General features: G+C 44.6%; 2 protein-coding genes and 1 long non-coding RNA gene across 6 annotated transcripts in view; 1 reads left to right on the top strand and 2 right to left on the bottom strand.

The window, feature by feature from the left end:
- Positions 1-8: 8 nt before the first annotated feature.
- si:dkey-112e17.1 lies at positions 9-18,164 on the bottom strand. 2 transcript variants are annotated; one of them, XM_042102046.1, is made up of 8 exons: positions 17,973-18,164; positions 12,488-12,590; positions 10,042-11,036; positions 8,236-8,287; positions 7,159-7,294; positions 6,331-6,482; positions 3,254-3,481; positions 9-1,826 (listed from the first exon to the last, which is right to left on the bottom strand). In XM_042102046.1, the coding sequence occupies exons 3-8, from the start codon at positions 10,896-10,898 to the stop codon at positions 1,140-1,142; spliced, it is 2,112 nt and encodes a 703-aa protein (XP_041957980.1). In that variant the 5' UTR covers positions 10,899-11,036; positions 12,488-12,590; positions 17,973-18,164; the 3' UTR covers positions 9-1,139. The 2 variants fall into 2 exon arrangements, with proteins under 2 accessions (XP_041957980.1, XP_041957979.1); XM_042102045.1 differs by lacking the exon at positions 12,488-12,590.
- A 33-nt stretch (positions 18,165-18,197) lies between these two features.
- Positions 18,198-19,097, top strand: LOC121715964. The gene is made up of 3 exons (XR_006033720.1): positions 18,198-18,305; positions 18,809-18,870; positions 18,970-19,097. It is a non-coding gene; the product is annotated as an uncharacterized LOC121715964 (long non-coding RNA).
- A 40-nt stretch (positions 19,098-19,137) lies between these two features.
- zdhhc8b (zinc finger DHHC-type palmitoyltransferase 8b) overlaps positions 19,138-26,002 on the bottom strand; it is a 51,284-nt gene continuing 44,419 nt past the window's right edge. The window contains exons 5-11 of one of the 3 annotated variants that reach the window (XM_042102042.1): positions 25,724-25,826; positions 25,310-25,401; positions 24,457-24,589; positions 24,224-24,335; positions 23,842-23,951; positions 21,996-23,128; positions 19,138-21,215 (exon numbers count right to left, since the gene is read on the bottom strand). In XM_042102042.1, coding sequence (XP_041957976.1) covers positions 21,047-21,215; positions 21,996-23,128; positions 23,842-23,951; positions 24,224-24,335; positions 24,457-24,589; positions 25,310-25,401; positions 25,724-25,826 — 1,852 coding nt within the window. In that variant the 3' untranslated portion in view covers positions 19,138-21,046. Of the gene's footprint in view, positions 21,401-21,995; positions 23,129-23,841; positions 23,952-24,223; positions 24,336-24,456; positions 24,590-25,309; positions 25,402-25,723; positions 25,827-26,002 lie in introns of all 3 variants that reach the window. The other 2 variants (XM_042102043.1, XM_042102044.1) reach the window with 2 other exon arrangements.

Below are 26,002 nucleotides of genomic sequence, written 5' to 3'. Positions count from 1 at the left end.
CAAAGAGATGGCACATAGTTTTTATTAGTGAATCTTGTTCACACACTCCCCTTTTGACTCCACACATTTTTTGTTACACTCACTATAATATTCTCTATGCAGTAGCGTGTACTTACACATAATAAAGATTAGTTGCTTTTTTTTTTTTTCAGTCATGTTTGCAGTTATCAGTTCCCTTTTAAAAAAAAAAAAACTTGGCTACATGCGTAAATGAAACTGCGTTTTGGGTTGCAGCGTCCGCATCCGTCGGTCATGATCCAGCATGGCAAGAGTCCAGGTGTATTTTTTTCTTTTTAGCAGAGCGGGAGGTTATGCGTGAGCACACGCAGCAGCAGCAGCAGCAGCAACAGCAGTAGCAGCATTAACGTTGGCCACAGTCCCACTGAAGGTGTGCTGATATGGGGCACGAGTGGGAACTGGGCCATGTGTGAATTAAACTCAGTGTACAGAGAGAGGCATGTTGGACCCAGTGAATCGCAGAAAAAGGGCCTGCCAAGCGGCTTGCTGCTCGACACTCTAATTGGTCCTCTACATAGTACTGCAGGATTAACGACAAACTTGTGTAACAAAAAAGTGCAGGTATTTGGAATATCACTTTGATATAGAAAAAAAAAAACACATACAATCTATCATTTCAGTTAAGTGTTAATTCATAGCCCTAGTGAATGGTAAAATATACACCTTTACCCCTAACTACTGCATTTACATATTGGATATTTTATATTCTTTTATAAGAAACATAAAAACAGACTTAAATGGCTACATGTTGAGTGGAGATAGATGAGATACAGAATATTAAAGAACTTCGGCTGTCATTTTGAAATCATGATTCTTTCAGTCTCTGATAATATATTGACCTATGTGCAGATATAATGGTTGGTAAATGGATGGTTAAGAGTAACACAAATGATTACACACATATAGAAAACAAGTCCTTTCCTCACTCTTTTCCAAGACGACTCATAGATTGACTACAGGTTTAACTGTAAGGATTTTTCCAGGCTTTTTTGCCGGTTTGCCTTTGCCAGTGAAACGCCAGCTCAACACGGCTGGTTCGAGTCAGGAGTCATTTCTCAGTTCCGACTCAAACACTGCTTCGATTGATCGTGTCCTTGGCCCACCGTACTGCATGGCTTTGTTTACTGGCTAAGGGAGGACAGCTGTATCTGACCAGACAAGCTGTTTGACAACACCAGGGCTGATTGTGCAGCTCCGGTGGACACGCCAGCCGGGAGAAGCCCGGGCTCTGCTGTGCTGCTGTTGGCCCACGGCCTCCACTCGGACTTCCCGTTGCGGGACAGGACGGACCCATTGAGCGCGCTCCCGTCTGTGAGCCTCTTGCCCTGGCTCAGTCCGTTGTGCATGACTGAGGACTGGCTGAGGTGCTCAGCCAGCACCAGAGGCTGCCGGTCCTCCTCCTCCGATATGGCAAACACCGGCACGGTGATGTGATCGTCACCGCCTCCTCCTCCTCCGGCGAAATCCCGGATCTTTCCAGCCTGTGCCTCCCCAAGCTGCTGCTGCAGCAGCCCCGGAGAACTGCCCCCGCCGTGGGCATCAGGACCCTGGTGGCCCCCAGGGGGGGACCTGCTGCCCTCTGGGGAGCCGGAGAGGAGGCCAAAGCATGGGGCGGCGAAGCGTGTGCGCCGGAGGTTACTGGTGGAGTTGAGACGCCGCTGCCGCTGTGCTGGCTGGGCGAGGGGGTAGGAGGCATTGCTCATGGAGGAGTCGGACTGGCTTGTGTCCGCCTTGCCGCCCAGCGTGGTGTCCGAGAAAACCTTCCTCTTGCCCTCAGTCTGGCAGTCCGCTACCGAGCTGGATGGTGCCTGAAGAATTAGAATAGCCATGAGCCACTAGCTACTACAACAACTATTGTTAACTAGAATACATTGTATACAATGCCGTGTCATTATCTGTCTTATGTGATCATGTAAACAATATTCAAACCAAAACAATTGCACCCTAGACTAAGCTATGACACCTTTTAACTAGATACGTCTGTTTTTGCTCCTTTACATCATGCCAACCCCCTCCCCGCCCTAACCCCCCCTTTGGCTGGTCTGAATGCATTACATGATCACATGGAACTATGGTATAGCCACACAGAGGCATACCCAGAAAGCACATGCAGATTCAAGTTTTTGAATATTTGCTACTTTGACCACAATATCTAGACTTACTGGGCCAGAGGATATCCAAACCAGTAAGACAGGCTGTTTCTACGCCAACCCCTATCCAAACATCGAAAAGTGCCTCCAATTGGGCACACAAGCAAGCACAAATAACATGTTGGAACAAGGGGAGGAAGGTCAGAGTTGGTGGAGCAAGAAATCAGGACCATAGTAGCTCCACTTTGGCACTAGCACAACTTGAAAGATAAACTAAGAATTTGATGCCAGATATACCACAGGGCACAAGGCCTCAGTGGGCCAGAGGGGCACACAGAGGAAAAAATATTATATCAGGCAGGTAGTCCCAATAGACCTCTTAAAGGAGAATTCCGGTGTGATATTGACCTAAAGTGTGTTGAAACATGATACCGAGTGTGAACATACAGTATGTCTCATAGCTCACCTCGGCTTGTCCCCTCTACTCAGAAATCTGCCGCTAGTTAGCCAATGCTAGCAACAGGGTTTCGGTTTGGTGCCTCGGGCATCGGCCTAGCCATGAAAATAAATCACTGTTTTACACCATTTACAAGTAGCTCCATACTTCATTGGTAGACTTCCGAGGGCCTTGACATTTAAAACGAGACATGGAGAACTTTGAAAAAGCACTGGTAGTTTATTTACAAGACGATTTATACAGACAGTACTTTAAGGAATTTTACCGTTCAACGCCATCTTGAATTTAGTCACGATAAGTCGAGCGACGAGTACGAATGAACAGGTATGATAAGGGATCAGATTCCAAAAATAATTCAGTGGAAATGCATGGATTCCAGTTGCTGCTACTGGAAGAAACTGAATCCATGCATTTCCACGGAATTAGTTTTGGAATATGTTCACACTCGGTATCATGTTTCAAGACACTTTAGGTCAAAATCACACCGGAATTATCCTTTAAGTTCATCTATAAAAGAAGCCCCAAAGCTGCCATCTTTGCCCATATTAAATAGATCCGGATCTCATATGGGCAAAGGTGGCAACTTTGGGGCTTTTTTGCAGGTGACCTTCATAGGGCTATGTTTTGACCATCAGTGTACATCATATACACACAATATCATACATGCTAGCTTTTTTCTGCTACTCACACTATCGACCAGCTTGGTGAAGGGGCTGGTGGAGTTCCAGCTGCACCACTTCTTATGCAGCTGTGGCAGAGGAGGGAGGAAGTCCTGGAAGGTGCGGACGCTCCAGGCTCGTGGCCGAGAGCTGCTGGAGGACCCCGCGGTTCCGGCAGGGGCAGCTGTAGGCTCTGGAGATGGCCAGTCACTCACCTGGGAGGGACCGGTGTCACTGTGTCGCAGGAACCTCTCCCGCTGTTGAGGAACAAAAGAGTACATTAGGTCATGATGACTACCACAAACCCAAAGGTACCTTGACCTTTATACATGAGAGAAAGGCACTAGACATACACCAAAGGTCTGATCTACAAGGTAGTGCAAGTTGTGCAGATATTATGATGATCACATGAACACCAATACAAAACATGCATAAACTTTTTTAGTTTGTCCATTTAGTACATGTTCCCTCGATATTTTAATTTAAGGAGTGCCTTGGTTAGTAGACTTTTCTTCTTTCCTTTTTTCTTTTTGACTCCTTAACACCAAAGAGCATCCGACAAAAACAAACATTGAAGGCTAAAACTTTTTAGTGTTAATGCAGTGTTGACACCAGCTTATTTCATCATCTTCCTGATTGACTGCTTAGCAATGGCTTTGATAGGGTTTTCTCACTGCCTTGAATCTTCCTGTCTCATTAAACAGAATTAAAGCATTTTCATAGATTCCATGCTGAATCTCCTCAGATGGGTAAAGCGGGCAAACCCATTTCAGTTTCAATATTAAGATTCCATTTTCATATCATTATCTTTATCAGTAAAATATCAATCCATGTTTATATGCATATAAATATAATGCAAACATTTTTTTTAACAGAGGAAAAAGTATGTTTCATGAATTAGATTTTTCAAAGTAGCTTCCTTTTTCTTTCAGGCCTGCTTTGCACACTATTATCATCATCATTTTAGCGGGTAGTGGAGCAGTGGTAACGTCCTGACGTCAGTCGACCTACTGTTGCAAGTCTGTGTCACTTTGGAAGTGTCTGCTAAATATCCGTCATCATAACCAGGGCCATGAGATGATCACCTAGAATGCCTCTTGATTAACATGAGTGAATGAAAAGCAGCCAGCAAGTGCTCAACATGTTTAGTCCCCTTTCAGCACTGTTGGAAAACTATTCTCAGTGTCTAATCAGGGTTGGTTGAGAGAATGCCAAAACTGTGAAATGCTGTCATCACAGCAAACATTGGCTGCTTTTGAGAGCCTAAAAATTCACTTAGACTTTGTTGTTTACTACATAACCCTGTGTGTTTACTTCATAGTTTTGAGTTTTGTTTTACAATGTAAAAACAATCCAACAGCACTTATTTTCATTTTTATTGTGTATTATTTAACATTATATATTTTTTTCTGTTAATGATGACCTCATGCATTACACAATATGTTGAGTCTTTCACTGCAGTGGATTGTTTAAATTTGAATTGAAGTACAGGCTGGCACACAGAATTTTGGTGTTTTAAAACATCAGCCAGCAACTCTCTCTTATCAGACTTATGCACTGCAATAGCAGATAGAGGCAGATGTTCAAATCAGTCACTGTCAAATTGCACTGTTAGCAGCTTGGTCTCCACAACATTCGACACATTTCCTGCCACAGTTTGAGGTGAATGAACCTCTGGGTGAGTAATGAATGTTCCCAAACAGATTTTTTTGGAGAATATTTGATGGATTATAAGAGAACAGCTCCGATTAGCACTGACTAATGCAGTCACTCCGTGAAGTGGCTTAATTAGCTGCCAGTCTGAATTACACACCAGACTCGGTCATTAATTTAAATTTACACAGGGAGGACAAACACCCCGTTCATGCTGCACAAGGTGCTTTCCGAGAAGTAAACAAAAGTCTCGTGTATTGACTCACACGGTGAGCATACACGCAATGTTGACTGAGCTGATTGGTTGGTCGGTCGGTCATTAGATTATTATCATGTAATAACACCCAATTCAGGCCTTAAATCTGTCCCTGTGCTTAAAAAACACAATCGTACACTTGATTCGTGGCAAGAAAAGGAAAATAAACAGCACAACACTGAGGAACAGAGCACAAAAAACTAAATGGAGCGTGATGTAATTGAATTAGGAATTATATTACATTTTTCTGTTTGGGCTTGCCATCCAGTGGCATGGTTTAGGTGCGATGCCAGTTGGAGAGCCAGGCTCTAAGAGGGACAACAGTGGCCATCCTGTGGCCCTGTAGGAAAGCCCAGGAACACTGGCAGTGGCTGAAACGCTCCATTGATTGGAGCGGCTGATCAGATGTGAAAGGCACATCAGGCACACGTCCCAGTTCATTAGTCAGCTGTTCATCATCGGAAAGAGTAAGGTAATCCTTACAAAGAATCACTAACAGCTCTCCACGTCTAGACACGAATTAGGCAGGGGTTTAAAGTGGAGGACTCTATGCACCACAAAAGCTCCAAACACAATACTGACTTGTTTGAGAGCTGGACACGCACCCACCCACACACATACACACACACACACACACAGAAAACCTAAAAGTCAATCTAGGTATAAAAGACTCTCTAGTCCCACAGTCAAACTTATATACATATAATACATATACAACACTAAACTTTTACAGCACTATAAGTAGAGTCACAAAAAAGTGACACACACTCAGAGAGAGAGAGAGAGAGAGAGAGAGAGAGAGAGAGAGAGAGAGAGAGCCACACACAGAGCATTAGACCAGGGAAATTGGCTGCACAGATAATACATTCATTAGCCTGGGCTGCTGGAAAGCACGCCAGCTCCCTAAGTGCTGCCAGAGATCTTTCATGCCAGCTTTTGTCGCAGAGCAGCACAAGTGGTTCACATGCAAAAAAACGCTGGGGCAGCCTAACCCCCAACATTATTATACATTCGCTTCGCCAAGGGAGAAGGGAACACTGTTTATCGTATGGGAGGTCCACTTTAAATGGCATCAAAGCCAGCGCCACTGCCACCCTCCCCTTCAGCGTTTGGCAAGGATGCAGCCAGCTTCCCGAATGCACTGTGGACACCCCACACCACCCCACCCCACCCTACCCCACCAGCTCTGTTACTCACCGTGTGGGGACAGAATGGCAATCTGCTTGGACTGGGTCCGGAGGAGATCACAAACACCTCATCTGTGCCCAGCTCCAGCTCAGAAAGACCCCCAGAGGAGGTGTCCTGCTCGGGGTTAGTGGCAGACTCGACGCCAGCCGTAAATGACAACCCTGGACAAACACCCACAAGGCACAAACAACAACAAAAATAAACAGATTTAAAATGGATATTTATGTGTAATCAAACCCAACAACACAAAACTACTTTAAACTGACAACACAAAACTACTTGAAAGAAGAGAAAGTGCCTTTTCCCTGGGAAAGGGGTGTTTACGTCTAGGTTAAATGCCACGACCTTTAAATCTCCCCAGTATTTCAGGCGGAGGCTTCGCCAGTCACAGTAAGCGAGACAACAGATTGCTGAAGTTACCCAAATGAGTTTAAATCCACAGACACCGCTTCTTCAGGCTGATGGAAATAAAATGAACTGCACTACACACTACATCATAAACCCAGTAGCACGTTGTATTATTTAAATAATTATTAAAACACACTTGAGAAATAGATGAAGAGTTCAACATTGGCTTACAGATGGAGACAATAATAGTGGGCTCCTTTTGCTTCCGTTCATGAAAACAAGTAGATTCTGTTCCCGACCAATTAAACTGGATGTATAAGTTCAATTCCGGGACAGATGAGGTCATCGTCAGCATAGCTGGACTCAGCCCAGAGACCCCGAAAGGGACCCCTCAATTACAGATGGCAACAGAGATGCAGCGAAACGACAGCGAGGGAGACAGAGACGAAGAGAGAGAGAAGGAAAAGAGAGAGAGACGCAACATGCTACCTGTGTTTGGCAGGCTCAGGCTGTGCGACCGGTTGTTGTTGCCATTCTTGGGCACAGCCTCTTGGCCAGGATCATTGGGAGGCACCAGCTGCAACTCGCTGACGTCCGCCCCAGGGTTCTGCAAAAGCTGAGGCACCTATGCCAGGCCAGGCAGCAGGCAGGCCACCACACCACGGGACACAGAGACAACACGCAGCCAAACCATTAATGACAAACAACAAGTCTACTAAATATGGCACCACTTTCCTAACCATAAGTTGTGAGAGAGCCTGACACCATGTAGCCTTGGTAAATAAGAAATACATTGGAACATAATATGCTGTTTTATTAAATACTCCATATTTCTTCAAGCCTTCTCGAGCCTCTTGCTGCTTTTAAAATTGTATTTGTTTATTGTTTGTTTATGTATTTATAATGCAGCAATTTATGGCACAGAGGCTGGTTGAAATATGTTAGGATTTCAAAAGGCTGTATGCATCCACCACAGTAAATCAGGACTTTGCAAAGTCACAAAATGTTTAAGTCAATCTGCTTCAGTGTGCTAATTGAGCTTGAAACTCGCTGTTGTGGGTAAACTGTTCCAAAGTTCTGAGCCAAAGAATAGCTCGGTCATGTAAAAGAGTTCATGTCCTTAAGTCACCCAATGAAACATCTGACCTCAGGCTCATTGAGAATCCGTGGCTTTACTGGAGAAATGCAAAATGCAGCCCATAATAAGCCAATTGAGAAATTAAATAAATTATGGAATAAAAAACTTTTGTGGTGCAAAATGCAATCCCTTTTTCTTATCAATTAACTGTAGGTCTATACAGAAAGCTAATATTTACATGACTTCCATATGAATAAGTAAAGCATATATAATGCTTAATCAGTTCAAATTAGTCTGAAGGTCACTGATCATCATCATCATTGTGTGTGTGTTATAAAGACTAAAGAAGAACATTATGGGGCATATGGCTGTTACAGAAGAATATGGAGGATATGAAGGTAAGGCCGCGGGATCCGAGTCTAATCTAACCTGAGGAGGAAGGTCTACTTGCTTTTTATTGAGATCAGAGGATTGTTTGGTTGTTTTACCTCAGGGTTGCTGGAGGGAGATGCGCTGGCCCCTTTTGCGCATAGTTTTGGTCTGGAACACAAAAGACCCACAACATTTTGACGATGCGTGTAGAATTTTGTCTAACCTTCAACGTCAATCAAAGGCAATTGCTTGATTCCAGTGTATTACTTGGATCTGCTGAAGATTCACCCTTTATAAATAAGACTACAGCAGACAGCAACAAAACAGAAAACAACAATAACAGACATAACAATGCACCTTTGTTTTGTCTCTAGATCCTGATGTTCATGGCTCAATACTAAAAACGAAGAGGTTGTGCAAAACTAACCAAGCCTCCAGCCAAAATCAGACTGATTACTGCTGGAATTCCTTTAACAGAAAATGAGAGCCTCATGCAATTTAGAATTCCCCTCAACCGTATATTACTTAGGGCAGTGTACTGATTCCCTGCTGTTTTTTTTTTACGTCTTTCTTGTTCCTCTTAATTAGATGTTCATTTAACTGCCGAGATCTGCTTCATATTCCCCCCTCATGAACCGTATATATACCACTGGTGTGGCACGCACACACACACACACACACACACACACACACACACACACACACACACACACAGAGATGCCCCCCCCCCCCCCACACACACACACACACACTTAATGGAAGCAAACATTTATTTTGCTACAGATTTACTTTCCACTATTACTGTGCTCATTTCAAAATGGGTCAGTACATGTCTGGGTTTCTGCAGCTAGCCAAGCAATGCTGGGAATGGGGGACGTACAGTTCAAAATGAAACGACATTTCAATCAAGCCTCAAAATCACTAAATCTGGCAAGCACTGAATGGCCTGTGCTTTCAGGGTATGAGGCGGTTCACAGTGTTGGTTGGGCATTGGGCAGGGGGAGTGGGAGTGGGAGCGGGCAAGAGATGAGATAAGGACACTCTTTGACAGTCCTCATCCATATTAGTACATGTCACTCTAAATGGATAGGATTACATCCTCCCAAAGTGATAGCATCGACTTGGAACATTGTTTGAGAACCCCCCCCCCCCATGGGATTAACAGATGAGAACAGCTTGTGAATTACACTCTTTGATATGGGGGCACTTGTTCTATTAAACAATTACAATAGCATCTGCGGGGCAGAAACGTACAGCTCTACTTGTTTTTCTTCCTTTTTCATTCGGGCCGACCATTGTGCGGCTGTGCTTTTCCTTTTGTCCGAGGGAATCAATGCCAGGTGCTGCACCTTGAGCAGGCTCTCCCTCCCACAATAGGAAACAGGCCCACATCAAGGTGCAGCTGAGCGGCGCAGCCCTCGTACTCCCACTGCACTTCAGGGGCTGAGAGGACTCCAGCTGAGTCAACACCAACTAGCCACCACGTGTAGGAGTGCAGCCCCATCAACAAACCCATTCATGATAGCGTTGCAGTTGCACTAACACTGAAATGAAGATCAGAACCCCCTTCTATGTTACACAACTTGCTGGCCTGGCAACTACACCATGCTAAATCTGTGGCATGGGAATCTAATATTCAGTAATTCAGAACAGGTTTTGCAAAATCATTCCACATGTGGAAATTTAGTGTAAGACTAAATAAATGAAATAAATATTTTTTCTGTGACCATGAGGCTTTATTGGAAATTGGGTTGGCATGCTGTAATATTCTCTACAAATGAATACGTCCTGATGAGCACCTGCTCTTAGTTACCCTTTTTTTTAGATGAGAATATTATTGAAGCCATCAATACAATAAAATCAAACACATAAGCTAAAGTAAGGGAGAGCTGTAGTTCTTTCATTCCCCATAAAATGCTTACCTGAAGATGATAAAGAGCACACAAGAGAGAGCCACAGCGAAGAAGGCAACCCCACTCACAATGGCCAGAACAGCATCCGTTTTCCTAGCCGTGGGGGTGAGGGAGCGCTGGTCGGCCATGGCGTCGCTCTGGTTGCGGTAGTGGAAAAGCAGGGCGAAGCCGCGGCCCCAGTGGGTGGTGGTGATGAGCTCCATGATCACCTCCACCATGTCGTCCGAGGAACCAAACACCAGCTGACTGCTGGCCGGTCGGTTGGCGCCGCAGAAGCGGGAGGAAAAGGTGATCAGGTCAGAGATGTAGAGGACGTCGTGCGGGCAGGCGTCTAGCTGTGACTGCTGCGTCTCCGGACTCACTGACTCGGTGGCGGTGGGCGAAGGTGGAAGCGAGGTGGGCTCGTACACAAACTCGCTTCTCCCCAGCCTGGTATCAGCCCTGAGGCCTTGTGGGGAGATGCCGTCACTCTGAGCTTTCTCACCATCTTCCAGCACCATCCCGGCAGCATGGTGTACAGGGGACTGCAGCGAGGGGACCAGAGGCGGCGAGGATGATGACCATTTGGCAGAGTTGGACACTTTGGCCATCTCCATTTTCGTGGACTGCTCTTGGACGACCACGGGCTTGGCCTCGTCCTTTGGTGAAGACTGGAGCTCCTTGGCGTTGCTGCTACTGCTGCTGCCTTGCGTTGCCGTGGCGACGCCTTTATGCTGTGAGGGGTCACCTTCTTCAACCTCGGGCCTCTCGGTTGAGTACACCGCACTGTCGTCCATCATCTCCTCGTCCAGGTCCCCCTCCGAAATTGCAGCAAATCTGACCTGACTGTTGTGATTCTCAAAGACGTCAAAGTCAAACATCTCCATGATGAGCTGGTGGCCTACAGGTACAAAGAACTGCCACACACAGTGAGTCCCTGATGAGTAGTTATAGGGAAATCCAGGGGAGAGAATAAGCCCCTGGGCATCGACAACATCCACTTTGGCTCCGCAGTCGAAATAAACCTGAAAAAAAGACAATATGTTTCAAATGGGAACAGAGGACGGTGGAGACCAGAACAGTGAGGACATAATATACATATGAGTGTATTATGCATAATATGGACGAGGGACAACAAATCCAGCTTTTACGGGAAATGGATTCAGCGCAAACACTTAGCAGTTAAATGCAAGCACTTTTAAAACTGTATCATCCTCCTTGGTTTACCATGTTAGTTAGAAATACCAAAATGTGTACTACTTGGAAATACCACCCCCACCCCCAACAGTTCTCAGTCAAACAACAAAGACAGAGCATGAAAGATGAATAATATTTTTTATAAACACCATGTCCTCTCATTATGTAGTTACAGTTAAGCCACTATGAGTAGGACATCCAACAATGCAAGCACTGTTTATTGGCCGCATTGTTCAGACCACCCAAATTTTGGTGAAACCAAAAACACAATGGTTATAAGCGTCGAGTAAATCAGTTAACTTTACATTCCCAGACTTTAAGACTTTAAGACTTTATGCCTGGTGGGAAGAAAGAAAAAAAAAAATCATTCCATCCACAAGAGGATGATCATTTAGGGGCGCCCACTTAAGAGTATATCACTGTCTCTGGGCTCCCTCGCCGCCATTGCTTTTGAAATGCAGTTGAGGCCAGTAAAATTGAGTTGCTTTACGCAAAATGTGTGCATGCCTGATCTAGTCAATCCTCCTCCTTTGCTGACATATCAAAGCTGCTCTTTGCTCCTGCTATGGTAACCCCGGGGAGGTATTTCTTCAAACACACTGGCGGTAATGCGTTCCAGGTGCGCAGGATGCAGGGGACCTCACTCTAATGGCAGTCAGATGTCTGTCGGGGCAGACCACTCCAGATCCAGACCTTTCTGGGGGTCCTGCTTTATTAGCTTTCCTGCCGACCTGGAGGCTGGACTGTGGGAAAGCAGGGTGAACCAATGGCCCAGTGTGCCGTGCTACCAGACAGGTAATGAATCCCCTGCGCTCCCCGCATCCAACCAGCAGCATTCGTACATCCTGGCCTTGGAACTAAATTAAAACGGCTGCCAAAGTAGGGAGGCTAAACGCAAAAGCCTCCATCCCTTCAATAACGACAAAGCACTGTGATTGGGTCATATGTGCGTTTTCATCAAAAACATTCCAACCAGTCTATTTCTAATAAGAAATACTTTCTACATAAACATACTGAGGCTGTATGGAAGCACTAAAGGGTCAAAAAGGACTAGCTCTACACCTCCACAAAAGTAGCCCTGATTAAGACCTTGAGCTCTCCTTATTGCCGACACAGCAGGAGGACCTTAGACAGTAAAAATGTCCATTTACAAAAACATTCTCATCGCATGTCGGGAGAAGCGACTGATCAAACGTTTTGCTGCTAATTCTAAGACATTGCTCTCCTGGGGGACATTAATGTCATTCTCTTGCAAGGACAGAACCAAGTATAGGCCTACCAGTCATGAGCACTGCTTTTCCCCCCTCGTCCTCTCTGCGTGTTGTACCACATCACTTCGTCCTCCCTCCCTGACCTCCTTACTTGACTTTGCCGCAGTTGTACTGAGAACAAAAAAAACAACCTGAACTGTTGAAACCTAGCTGGACGCTGTCCAGTAATTTGCACTTTGCAGTAAAAGAGGGAAACATGTTTATAGCACAGGAGGTTGCTAAGTGGCTTATCACCCATACTACATAGATACAGCTAAGGCTGCGGTATTTTGAGTATGTTTCTAAAAAAATTCTGAGCAGTATTAACAAATGTATCAAATGTGAGACACATTCTTGGACATACATGTTACAGACAAATCCTCAATCATCACATACGACATTACCATACATGTTCCCTAGTGGCTTCTTGTCCATATTTTATAAGAAAAACAAGGTTTGTGCTTCAAGAGTGAATTTCAATACAAAGCCTGACCAATATGAACAAATAAGTACCAGATTGTGAACACACATACCTGGAAATGAATACACATGCATGCAAGTCATCCATCTGCATACAAATAATAGATTTATACATTGACATGCAGCCAAATTGTATAATTCTAAACAGAGCTCTTTAACAAAACTCTGGCAGGCATTGTACTTCGGTAAGACAACCTGCTTCCTGGGTGCAGACGCTTTGGGTAAGCTGGCCTCCTGGACTTAGCGCAAGTCTGTGTACCACTACACAAATAATTACATGACTGACATTTGAACCGGTCAAATGCCATTCTCACAGAGGCGGAAGTGTAAGCCGATTTTGGCTTTGCGTGGCACTGTTCTTTATTGCATTATAGAATCAAGGAAACTTTGGGGGTGGAACTGCACAATGCACGCTTCGTTCTGACATTTTCCTTTCATATCTAAATATTTCACAAAAATGATTCAGCATTTACTTCCAATATTAGGGTCTCTCAAACTTATTCCAAGCTAGTGAATCCCAATCCCTATTTGACAAAACTAGGTTATAATTGTGGATTGTGCCTCAGACTTAGCTATCCGTTAGTGGGTAGGCACAGAAATGTGCATGGTAGACTTCACATGAATGGCTTCCAAAGTGGCACAGTGTATAATGGAAATGGGACATTCTTATAATGCCAAACATCCCAGTTCTGTTACATCACAGGCAGGGGGCTCAATTAACCAAGGATGCCTTTTCTCATAGGGAACAATACAGGACCATGCCAGCCGGTACTGTGCTTCATGCTGGGACAGGAGATGACATTTTAATGAAGTGATGCTAATAAGTAGCAGCAAGCAGAAGTTTATATAAGACCTGCTGGTCATCGCGCCCTAGTTGTGCCTTGGTCAAAATGACTAGACAACCCCCATCCAGAAGTAGATCACCCGGACAAATACAGTAATTGTGTGAGTCAAGTGACAGATTGCAATGACAAAGCAGAGCATTGTTCACACTGCATTACGGTCTATGTGGTTTGAAGTATTTTTTCACACAGGACTTCATTACTGTAAGACAGCAATGCACCATTACATTAGGCACTGACAAGATGGCATTGCGTAACCTACAAACTCTAAAAGCAGTCGAGGATGTAAGCCAACTAAGCTTTATTGAGAGAATAAATGGTACAAATGGAAGCATTAGCTCATTGATGGAAAAAAATAAACACATTTCTGATCCATGTTATAATTCATTTGTTTGTTTTTTATTTTTGTATGTCTTTGTTTGTTACAAATATTGAAACTCTAAGCAACTGCTACTGTGTTTATATCAAATATAGCAACTACAGGAGTAACTCTAAGGACAAGCAATAACAATCCAGTACTAATGTGGGTATGTATTGCAAATAGTATCCTCATAAAGCTGTATCAAATGGAATAAAACTTGTTATTAAATTCTGTGTAAATGCAATGTTTTTGTGAGGTTTGGCAATGTAAAATCATCCCAATATAAACAAAGGAGTCTCAATAAATCATTTGATTGATTTGAGATACAAGCTTTTAGGATTTCCATCTGGTGTTTCACTCCCTTGAATACTTCTTCCAAAAAAGGGTGCCTTAGAGCACATTTGTTCTCTTTTATTATTTTGCTACTCTCAGTTCCTCTGCGTGGGCTCACAACAAGTTTACGTCAAGTTTTTTTCCCCCACTCCCCCCTGACCCCCCACCCCCACATGACAGGGGGAAAGAGCAAGCTTACGTCCTGACTGCTAAACTCCAGCAGACTGAGCCCCTAGTCCCCCAGGTCTTGCCACACACTCGCTCAAACGCACAAACAGACCCAGAGTCGCTCATAAACAGACAGGCGGGGCCCTCGTAAGGGGGCTGAGATCCTTGCAGCAGGGGCTATTTATTGGTTGTGAAAAGTGAGCCCCGCTCCACCGCCGGGCTATCAGCCTCTGCTGGTGTGAATGTTGTGACGATGTGTTACATTAGGTTCATCTCCGCAGCCTAATCTGTCACCGCGCTCCTGACAGCTCGGGAATGAATCCACCCGTTAAATCCCAGCCTTGCCGCCCGCTCCGGTGCATCTCCCTGAGCTTCCTGCAAGAAGAGAGGGCGAGGAGAGGAGAGGAAAGGAGCGGTGCTTCTTTAAGAGGAGAAGGATCCTTGCGAGCAGTCTTGACACAGCTGTGGAGGGCTCAGATACACTAGCCTCCAATTTATCACATATCTTCCTTCTGATGTCAACTTTGCTCTCTCTCTCTCTCTCTCTCTCTCTCTCTCTCTCTCTGTCAATGTTTCTTATGACTAACTAACCTTGAATAAATGTGAAAAATATACTGCTTGTTTTGTTTAGGGTCATCAGGTTCACTTGTTATCTACATTGTTGTTGCAGCCAAAACAGTGTTTTATATTTCTTCTCATAATCCCCAAACAATAACACACTGCCAGCAAGATCCACTGGTATCTCGACTAGGTGGGTGGGCAGCTAGTGATCCAAATGTGTGTGGTACACACCAATTAACATAGTTTTCACAGGCTTTCTGCCATTCCACAATGAGCTGCCGTAATTATGGATGTGCACAGTGTGATGCATGTGGGCGAGATGCAAGCCTTATCTCCATGGAGAGATTGACTAGTTTAGCAAAATCGTTTCCAGATCTGGAATGTGATTCGAGCCAGTGCTTCCGAGACAGTTAATCCCAATATATCCAAGAGGCAAGCAGGATGACAGGGCAATTTCTCCTCCAAAAGACAAAGTGTTTTTCTCCTCATATCTCTGTTAGGTTACATGGAAGGCTTTCCAAGCCACTGCATTCATTCATGCATGCAAGTTATGCATCACATCTTATGCTTCCAAAATATTTATCCGCATCAACCAAGGTCAATGGCAAATGTAAATTACAAAACAAACAATGCAACATGCACAAACACCTATTCTAAATTCTAAAACAGACATGCAAATGCTACACATCTTATAAACCTATTAGAGGGGGGGGGGGGCAAGCATGGCTACCAATCCAATTCATGTTTACGCTGTTTCAAAAAATCAACTTAACACAAAGGAGGACAAAGGCATCATTTAGACTGCCCCCTCAGGCAGATAATTACAGAGATAGTGAGTACCCTATGTGCACAGAGACTGAGGCAAGGGAAAGCTGACAGCCCAGTGCACCGACGGCCTTTTGTTTGTCCAATTCTAAGAATTCTGCCACTTGCTCCGGCTCAGCCACAGTGGACGTGGATAAGTCTTGACAGTTCGTATCCCACAACTGTTGCCCTATAGGCTTGCGTACTTGTGAACTTTCCTTCCGCTGTGCTCTCAGAAGACAGAGAATGTAGGAGTGTTAGAGCGAGAAATGGTACAACTATTCAGGTAAGGGTTATTCAGGGAGCTAGGGTTATTCAGAGAGCTATGAATAGGGATGCCTGGTGGTCATGCGTAGATACTATTACATTTGGGGTCATTCACTGAGTGAATGATTTGTTGTAGTCATACCACCAACTGAATGGCAAAGTGAAGGAGTGGGAGTGAGGTTGCCCCAGAGTAATTCATTCAGAAACCAGACTGCCAAAAGTGGCAGGAAGGATTTGATTATCAAAAGCATGCCTTCAGCAGGAATCTGCTAATCATCTGTAAATTGTGGGGAGATTAAAGAGGCCTCTCCCCAATGCTGAGAAAGTGAAAAAAAAAGAAAGGGAAAAAAATGGATGCTGAGTTTCCACTCTCAGTAGCGACCCCACAGAGGGTGGAGGAACCTGCCAGTCAAACTACACCAACATCCACCACTTCCCCCTTTCTGTCTGCTGGTGTTGCCTGCAGATCTACATACTCATTAGTTACTGATCCATCATCTCCCTGGAGGAGCAGAGGAAAGCCCAGCAGTTTGCCTCGACCACCGATGATGTTTATCTGTGTGACCTTGAACTGGCTCAAACCAAACACAAACACAAAGGAAGGGGCCAGCTATCCAACGGCAGTTTGATTACATTTGACACCAGCTCAGGCTGTGACCTCAGCCTGTGGGTAGAGTGGTCATTCATATTGTAGCTGCCCCCCCTGACAGTGGATCTAATAAGCAGCGAGCGGACCACCGTAGCAGAGCAGTGATGAGATAGTGTAGCAGTGAGCCGTGGAGCAGCGTAATGAGCACCAATTGAGGAGGTGTTGTTTATGCTGCTCATTGCAACACAGAGGCCAAGCTTCCACTGTGAGTGTAACCATGGCACTGCCAGGGGGTACAAAAAAGGCTCCATGCAAAGTTTCAGAAAGTATTTTTTAGATGAAAATAAATAAATAAAAACTCAAACTGAACAAAATTAACTTAAGTAATAGGCTACTCATAATGGCGCGTGCATGTTGAAATACCTGCAAATAACATCTCTTTAACAAAACAAACAAAAACAACTAAGACTCTAGTGACAGCTCTATTTATGTGCCACCTAGTCTGAATAGAGCCCATTTAAACTCAAATAACAATAATTTACCCTTACTGAATTATGCAAACACTGACACATATGTCAGTGCCTTAAGACAGCCATGGCGGTTAATAAATTCATTTGAGGCTCGAACTGGATTGTCCTCTTTTAGAACTCCGTGTCATGCGCTGGCATTTTGTTTACTGATGGCAATGCGTTAATTTTTCCATTAGCATTTCCATTTACGTGACACCAAAACAACAGCTCAAAGTTCAAAAAGTGAATCTCGTCATGAAACTTATATTTAATGATTATATTTATTTTAATGCATTAATGCATTTAATGCATGTCGAAACGTTTACAATGCGCCACGACGCCAAAGCTAAAAACACCAAAAACTGGGCAAATTCTACTACACGCTCTTCTTGTACTTGTTGAGTAAAAACCGCGGGGAAACTTGTTGAAATGTTTCCCTTTGGACAAGAACGCAGAGTCGCAACGCAGGGCTTGCTTCCATCGCATCGAAGTGACAGTGCAGTTGCTGTCTACAAATCACGTACGTACTGGTATTCTAAAGGAAAATAAAGTAGCCTAACAAACAACATAGGCTATGACGGTCAGATGACTGTTACTTACTTTTTGTGGTGCACATCCTGTGATCCAAAACAGAAAGGACACAATAAAAACGGGTGTACTTCTGAACATACAAAGTCCCATTTTCCTTATTTTTCAGTTTCACCGACGAAGACAGGACAGCAGAGCCTCTCTTGTCCCCCCTCTCTCTCTCTCTCTCTCCATTCACCTGAGTCTGTGAGCGCGCTTTCATAGCGCGTGGACCCGCACGCACAACAGAACGGCGGAGGCTGAGCCAAGCGTATTCACGACACACCAACTGTCACTTCAGCGAAAAGTAGGCTGACCTGTTAGCAGAAAACCCCGTGAAGAAAATCACATCGATATTATGAGGTGGTAAGGTAAACATTAGGCGAAAATATTTGGGTGAATTACCTGCTGATATTTGACATATGGTATTTGGAGATAGGGCGATGAGAGAAGTTAGGCCTACAACAGCAAAACAACCTTAACAGGCAGTAGGATAGCCTAGGATGTTTCTAAGTGCTGCACCAACTTTGTATAAAATTAGCTAGGCTACTTTGACGTTTTATATTGGAATTATTTTACACTGTTTGTGGCATGCCTCATAGGCTATGTTGTGTTGTCAAAAAAGTTAATTTATGCTTCATTAATTCCGTAAATGTTCCACATAATCTTTAGGCTGTTATGTTACTGGTGATTCAGTATTCATTCGGGGTTAGACCTTAAGTTATTTATGCAGTCTATGGTTTGGACACTTGTGAACCGTTTGGCCTTACGTTACGCAAGACAAAAAATGTGCGAGGCGTAGCCTACATTCCAGACCATGGTGTATTGGTTTGTGGACTAACATTCACATTCTCTTTTTCTCATTTAAGGATCACGATCTAGAAGGACCCCCCCACCCCTCTCCAAACACGCCAGCCAGAGGGCGCCCCTGGTAAATATTTTAGGAATATCCCAGTTCTGAAACTGACACAAAAAAAGTCTTCAGTGCTTCAATGCCGAGCCAATTGATTTGATATTGATTTGATTACAGCATGAAGAGTGAACAGGAAATGTATGTTCTCTTGGAAATTCTTACATCTTGTGGCGGTCAATCATGGGCACAAAAATCTATCAAAAAATATGAAACTAGTGTGATTGCATCATTCACTGTTGATCAGTCCTTATGAAATCTGGAAAAGAAAAATACTTGACAGAGGGCAACGTTCAAGCTATATTTAATGAGATACTTTTGATGAACAAAAAATAATAAAGTGTACCTGGATATCAAACTATATTTCTTCAGAAAGGAAATCTTCATTTCAACAAAAATCCTGCAATTTCCATGAATTTATACATGAAATAATATATGTACGTATGCTGTGCCAGACAGCCTTTGGAAATGGCAGGGAATTTTTGTCTGGGACATTTTGATGAGACGTACATGTAAAATACAGGCAGTCAGGTATGCAAAAAAAAAAACAAAAAAAAACAGCTGTGTAAGTATGACAGGTCTGTTACCATATCAGGCCACATCTTGAATCAAGGCTTGTTAACAACATTCAAACCCATTAAGTACATTGCCTCATATTTTCTTATCCTTTTTATATTTTAATACACTGCAAAATATTTCAACATACAATTATACCTTCTATAACCCAAATATTGTTTTTGAGTACTTTTTTTTATTTATTTATTTAAATTATTTCAATTATGCACAAAAACCACTCAAAATACAAACATTCACGCTTTAATTGAATATCTGTATAAAAAAGCAGGATGTATCAAACAATTGAAAGGTTGGGTATACAAAAAAAAATCAAACTCATAAAAAACAGCAATGCTTGACCTGTATGCTTGAATAGGCCATGTAGCCATGAATCACATATGAATATCTATTGCAAATGTATCCATTCCATTGATGTGGTATAAAAATAAATACAGAAACTTTTAATAAATGCAATCCACCACTGCATTAGATTTGTTCCAACAAATAACTAAATTTAAAAAGAAAATGAGTCTTTATGATTGCTCATGGTTGAGTGCCACACTGAACTAAGACCGATACTGACATGGATGCACATTAGCACCCCCTGTTGGGTCAGCCAAGTCATGGAATTTGTATGATGTCTGAAAACCAATCTACAATCCCCAGGGAAATAGATTCGATAGATTAACTTGGGGCAAATGCCAGGAGGTACAGATATCTGCCTGTCTTGTGCTGAGTATATCAGTGCAAACAATGTGTGAGGACCTGCAATAGTTTACAAACATTGTTTCTCTTTTGAAAGCATAGTTTAGGCAAAAAAAAAAAAACATGAAAACAACAAAAATCTCATTCAAAAGACTAGCTTACAAACTATGGATATGCATTAAATGCACATGAGTACTGGTAATGCTTCAACATAACAGATTCTCAAGGACTTGGTTAGAACACTGGAAATAATACAAATAACAGAAGCAACAAATATGTTAGCAAGAAGAAATGCATTTAAAGTCTTTAACATTACCATATACATTTGAATGGGGGATGTACAAAAAAGAAAACAAATGGACTCAAATGGGCACTGTGAGCACCTTATTTTTCTCCATCATGGTAATATAACATTACCTGAGAATGGACAGAGAAAATAGACACAGAGTACTAGCCTTTAAAGAGAAGAGGCTACAACTAGCCTCGTTGCTGTTCTCTGCCCACCCAGCGTTAGCGTATGTGCGCTACTTAAGCAACTTCTCAACAACACAGAAGTGCCTTCATCATATTCTTTTTTCTTTTTTTTTTTTTCTTTTTTGCTGAGGGCATGTAAGACCACAACATAAGCCAGGGAGCACAGCTATTGACGTTTTCCACCATTGAGACTTGTGCCCACACACTTACACACACACACATACACATGCACTGGGCCAAACCACAGAGGTCAGAGGATGTCTACTTTGGCAGTCGTTTTGTTATTGGTAACGGATTTGCCAGCCTCTGATAGGTCAATATACAGTGTTCGGATGAGGTTAAAAAAGGAAAGGCCGCGACCCATGTCTCTTCTAGCACGCGTAGTGGTGGTGGTGTTTGCCTTGGCAGTGCTACCTCCTGTGGGTGGCGTTGGGCTGGGTAGTTGGGAGAGAGACCGTCATTCTCAAACCGATATCTCGTAGGTGGTGCCCCCCACCCCCGACACCTTTTTCACACTGGTGTGTCGGGCGGGGCTGAGAGGGGTGCCCGGGGTACCGGAGGTTGTCCCTAGGTGGCAGTCTCGCATTTGACCCATAGGTTGTCCATTAATTTTCACCTGGGCCATGTCCTCTCTGGATTAGAGAAAAGAGATGAAAGGACATGTATGTTTAACAGGAATTAAAGCGATTTTGAGATTCAACATCCTTCAGTTGCAATTTAAATGGTGATGAAACGGATTAGGTGATTGTGAGAAAGACTGTTAGATCATTCTTGCGTGCATGAGGGGAAGGTTAGTCCATCAGATTGCAGGTGGGTCCTTGATGCAGGCAGTATGAAGACCAAAATGTTAAAAGGAAAAAAGCAGAGATGAGATGGACTGACTAAAGTGAGAGAAATGTGAGATGGGATTCATCAGGATGGACAATCTCAAAGAAATCATGAGAAGGTGATGCATGGACAGTGTTACAGAAATGAGTGATTGACAAATAAAGACAAATGGAACAAACATGCAAAATAAAAATAAAAAATCAGTTGTTTTCAATCAGAGTTGAACACAGCAAGTTTATTTTGTTTCTAAACATTACAAATTCTATACAAAACAATGTTTGCTATGAAGGCAAAACATTTTCTTAAGGACAAACCTATATAGAGTGTTTCCTTGTTTACTTGCTGACAATGATAATAAGTTATAACAGGGACAGACTGACTGCTTCACATGATTTACGGGCTCCAGTCTCGTTCTGGCCGATACATGCTCTGACTAGGACTGACTAAGTCTCTGTAACGCTGCAGTCGGCCAGCTGAGTAAAGTTACAGCCATGCAGCGTCCATTCTGGATGGACTGCATGTTTTCTGGCCTTCAGCCCTTAGTGAGTGGTGGGAGGGTGGGGTGGTGGTGTTAGGATTCGTACCTGGGGGAGCCCATGCGTGGCGAGTCGCTCCTCTCCAGAGCGCTAATGAAGGAGACCTTCTGGTGGGAGTAGGAGGGGGAGCGGGGGATGGGAGCGGGGGAGTGGTGCGGCTGGTGAGCGGGCGAGCGGTAGGAGGCCGGCTCGGCCGTCCGGCCGTCTGTGTGCAGCGAGCTGGAGGAAGTCCTGGGGGCACGCGCCAGAGAGGAGGCCGCCGAGCGCAGTATCGGGGTCCGTGCCCCGTAGCCCATCACCCCCCCACCTCCACCGACTCCCCCCACTAGGTTCTCCCGCGAGCCGCCGTAGCTGGCGGGCCCCACCTGCGAGCCGGGGCCCCGGGGCCCGTCCGCGTAGCAGGCGCTGGGCGGCAGTCCGTAGCTGCAGGCGTCGAACACGCCCGAGTCGGCAGCAGCGCCGGCGTAGCTGGCCGACGGCGGCTGGCGGTGGCCGTGCAGGTGCATGAGTTTCTCCCGCTCCTCCAGCTCCTTGCGCTCCTGGATGGAGGCCATGATGGTTTTGGAGAGGTTGTCGTAGCGCACGGGCGAGGGGTCGCGCTCCTGCGGCTGCTGCGGGTGCGGTGAGCGCCGGCCCTTGAAGCCGCCTATCCGCACGGGGCTGTAGGAGGCGGTGACGGTGGCGGTGACGGGCGGAGGCGCGTGTCGCTGGAGTTCGGGCCCCCGCACGTGGCACATTTTCGTTGGCAGGTAGGGTGAGTGGAAGCCCATGGAAGGCACGCCTGGGTGGACCACGCACTCCCCCGCCGACGCCGGCGGAGAGGCGAAGCTGGGGTTGAGCAGGCTGTCATACGACAGGCTCCCGTTGCGGTTGGACAGCGTGCCCGGTGTATACACGCCCTTGTAAGGCGTACCCGCCACTGCAGCAGCGGCCCCCACCGCCTCAACCCTACCGGCCCCCAGGCCCCGAGCCTTGTCGGCCGCGTGCCGGTGCTGTTTGAGGCTGAGCGAGCGAGAGTTGATGCTGAACTGGTCCAGCTGCAGGGGCGACGACTGGAAAGTGCGGTGGAGCGGAGTGCTGCTGTAGTCAGGGAGGTCCAGGTTGGGCTCTGAGCGATAGTCGTGGCTCCGCCCGCTCTCCTCCAAGATGGCAGATGTGTTACAATCATCCGGTATTACAATCTGAAATGTCAGCAAACACCATAGAATGGTTATTGCATGAGGAAAATAGCACTGGTTTTAAAATAAATGATCTTATTTGAACTATTTTTACTATTTAAAAATACTCTAGACTGTAAAGGGCCTTTCACACCAGGAATGATAACTATAATGACACATGATGGATTCTGATTGGCAGTCAACTTTTGATCATTCTTAAAATCACTCTGAAAGTGATCCCCACACTCATAAAACGAATATGTTAGAAACAACACAAACTGTGTTGTCCCTATCTGGACTTAGAGATGTGTTAAAAAACAACACAAGTTGTGTTATTTTCAACACATTTGTTGTAAGAGTGTACATAGTATAACAAAAGCAATGTGTTAGGAACAACCCAAATTGTGTTGTGCCTATCTGGACATAGATATGTATTAAAAACAATACAAGTTGTGTTATTTTCAACACATTTGTTTTAAGAGTTCTGCATGTCGTTATTGATATAATTTATGTGTAGAGATCGTCAGTCATATTAGCTAGAACAATACTTAAACCTAATCACCAAACAACATAATTTTTTTGTAAGATCCCATATAACTGTTGAGAATTACAATCAAAGTATTTATCAATAAATTAGCCCGACTTAACTAACAGACAATACATTACTAATGTCTATATTTTATGCATTCAGATAACATAAAAATAGATCGTCTGAGTATCATGGCAATAATTCTGACCTTCTCTCCAGCTGCATGGTAGTGTACTTTGGGCATGGTACCAAAAGAGGGCCGGTACTTGTACATGGCTGGGGTAGAAGGGTTCACTGGATTACTGGACAAGGAACTCTCTAGAAAAAGAAATACACAGATATATCTCACTATCACAATCAAGTCAGACTATGCATAGATGAACTTCAGAATGTGCTTCCATAAAGTCACCACCAGATGGCAGTATATGAGTATATCTGAGAGACAGGGAGGGAACAGAGACAGTATGAATTTCCATCCAACATCTCTTTGCATTAAGGACCACCAAATCTGCCGACAAAACTGGATTGTCTCCCCTCAGCTCTAAGCAAGGACCCAACAGCTTTTTAGAGTGGTCTCTGGATATACTTGCCCTCACTGGATGTCAGCTGGTTCTTAAGATGGTTATAGCGGTCAGCTTTTGGGGGAAGAGGTGGCTGCATCTCCATGCCTTTGTCATCCAGGTCAGCAAGACTGATTTTAGACTGGAGAGAGAGAGAGAGAGAGAGAGAGAGAAAGAAAGAAAGAGAGAGACATTAGCCCTCAATGTGTGGGCAGTGGACAGAGGGAGGAGTGCGGAGAGAATGACGAAAGGGTGAGGCTCACTTTTGTCCGGAGGATGCTGCTATGGATTCCATTGTCGCTAACCTTGATGGTGAGTTGTCTGTCGGAAAGGTCTGGCCGCAGGAAAGGTGGCTGGATAGGCACGACAGGCTTCTTCCTGGGAGCCACCATGTACCTGTTGAGGGGTCAAAAGCCACTTCTGAGATCAGGAGAATCCATTTGTGTTATGATACAGTATTATTTTACACGGCACAAGCACTCACTACTGTTACACAGTAACAGGATAATGGGATACCCTTTCTGAAATGCAAGACTACTGAAAATATTTTTTTTAAAAGAGAAATGATGGATGAAGCTATGGAGGTCTCTCATCTCATGTCTGACCTGCAAAGAGACCAACCTGCCATTTTCTCTGAAAATAGTCTTAATGAGGCTGGAGCCCTGGCTGGCGGATATCAGAGGTCCTGCTTATGCACTGATCACTTTCCCCCACAGCACCATTGTTCTAGGCAGTGATTAAATCTAAGCGGCCATCTGCCTTCCCCAGGGTCGCTGCCTGCAAAACAGGACGTGACGCCTCCCCGCAGACTCCTGCAGCCACCGATGATCTCTCATTGTCTGCTTGGAAATGAGTAAACCATGAACGGTAGCAAGAGGGGCTTAGGTACCTCTGCGATGCCATGGAAACCTTGTTGGTGCAGCGCTGCAGTTTGTGAGGGCCTGTGGCATATTGTTTGTCTGAACCCTCATTTGCACAGCGACTCCATTCTGACCTTGGTCATTTCTTTACTCTGCGTTCTGTTTTTCCAACCTGTTCACTCAGCCATTTGACTCCCTTTCTGTCACTCTTTCTTTTTTTCTATCTATCTATCTCTCTGTCCGCTTTTCTCCTTACCTGGGAGCCAGGGGACTGCACAAAACATACTTCACGTTGCCACAGCAACCACGGGTGAATGGATTCACTCCTCCGCGGAACTTTCCAGTCACCTGTGGAACAGACCGCTTGTTTAGAATGCAAACACCACATCAACAACACAGAAAATATTGCACTCTTGTTTGTACATCCTCACACATGAACATCCCCTGTAATATGGATTTGTGTCGTTAAATGTTTAAGTGTGAAGGGAGGTGATATGAAAGAGTACATGTGTGAAGAGTTATGTGCACACGTTTTTGTGTGTGTGGTTGTATATGTGTGTGTTCAATAAATGTGTGTCTCTGTGGGATCTCGGTGAGTGAGAGTGACAGTGAATCTGTGTTTCGAAGTGTGTGGGTTTTGACCCCGGTTAACCTCTCAGCCCGACCTCACCTGCTCGTTTGTCGTGCGACCCCTGGCAACAAGCACCATATGGAAGCCGGTGAGCCCGACGACGGGGATGAAAAACAGCCCTGATATGCACATGACCACCAGACTGCAGGGGACTGGGAGTCAAGGAAACTCACAACTCACATCAACCTGGCACGCCCAAGCAATACATTCTCACATGAGCCAGAAACATTGTCATACACGCACACACACACTCACACAAACGGTCACACACACACACAGACCCACACAGCCAAAATCAAAATCGCTCTCTCCGACAGG

The sequence above is a fragment of the Alosa sapidissima genome, chromosome 8 (assembly GCF_018492685.1).
Source record: "Alosa sapidissima isolate fAloSap1 chromosome 8, fAloSap1.pri, whole genome shotgun sequence".
NCBI lineage: Eukaryota > Metazoa > Chordata > Actinopteri > Clupeiformes > Clupeidae > Alosa > Alosa sapidissima.
The sequence above is the reverse complement of the archived record's forward strand: the minus strand, read 5'-3'. Positions and strand labels throughout refer to the sequence as shown.

Coding starts and splice junctions, on each gene's coding strand:
- si:dkey-112e17.1 (XM_042102045.1), bottom strand. CDS start 18,053: ATGGGACTTTGTATGTTCAGAAGTACACCCGTTTTTATTGTGTCCTTT. Junction 8,288..10,041: donor GTGCTCTTTATCATCTTCAG/GTAAGCATTTTA, acceptor TTTGTGTTCCAG/ACCAAAACTATGCGCAAAAG. Junction 1,827..3,253: donor TCACCAAGCTGGTCGATAGT/GTGAGTAGCAGA, acceptor CTAATTCTTCAG/GCACCATCCAGCTCGGTAGC.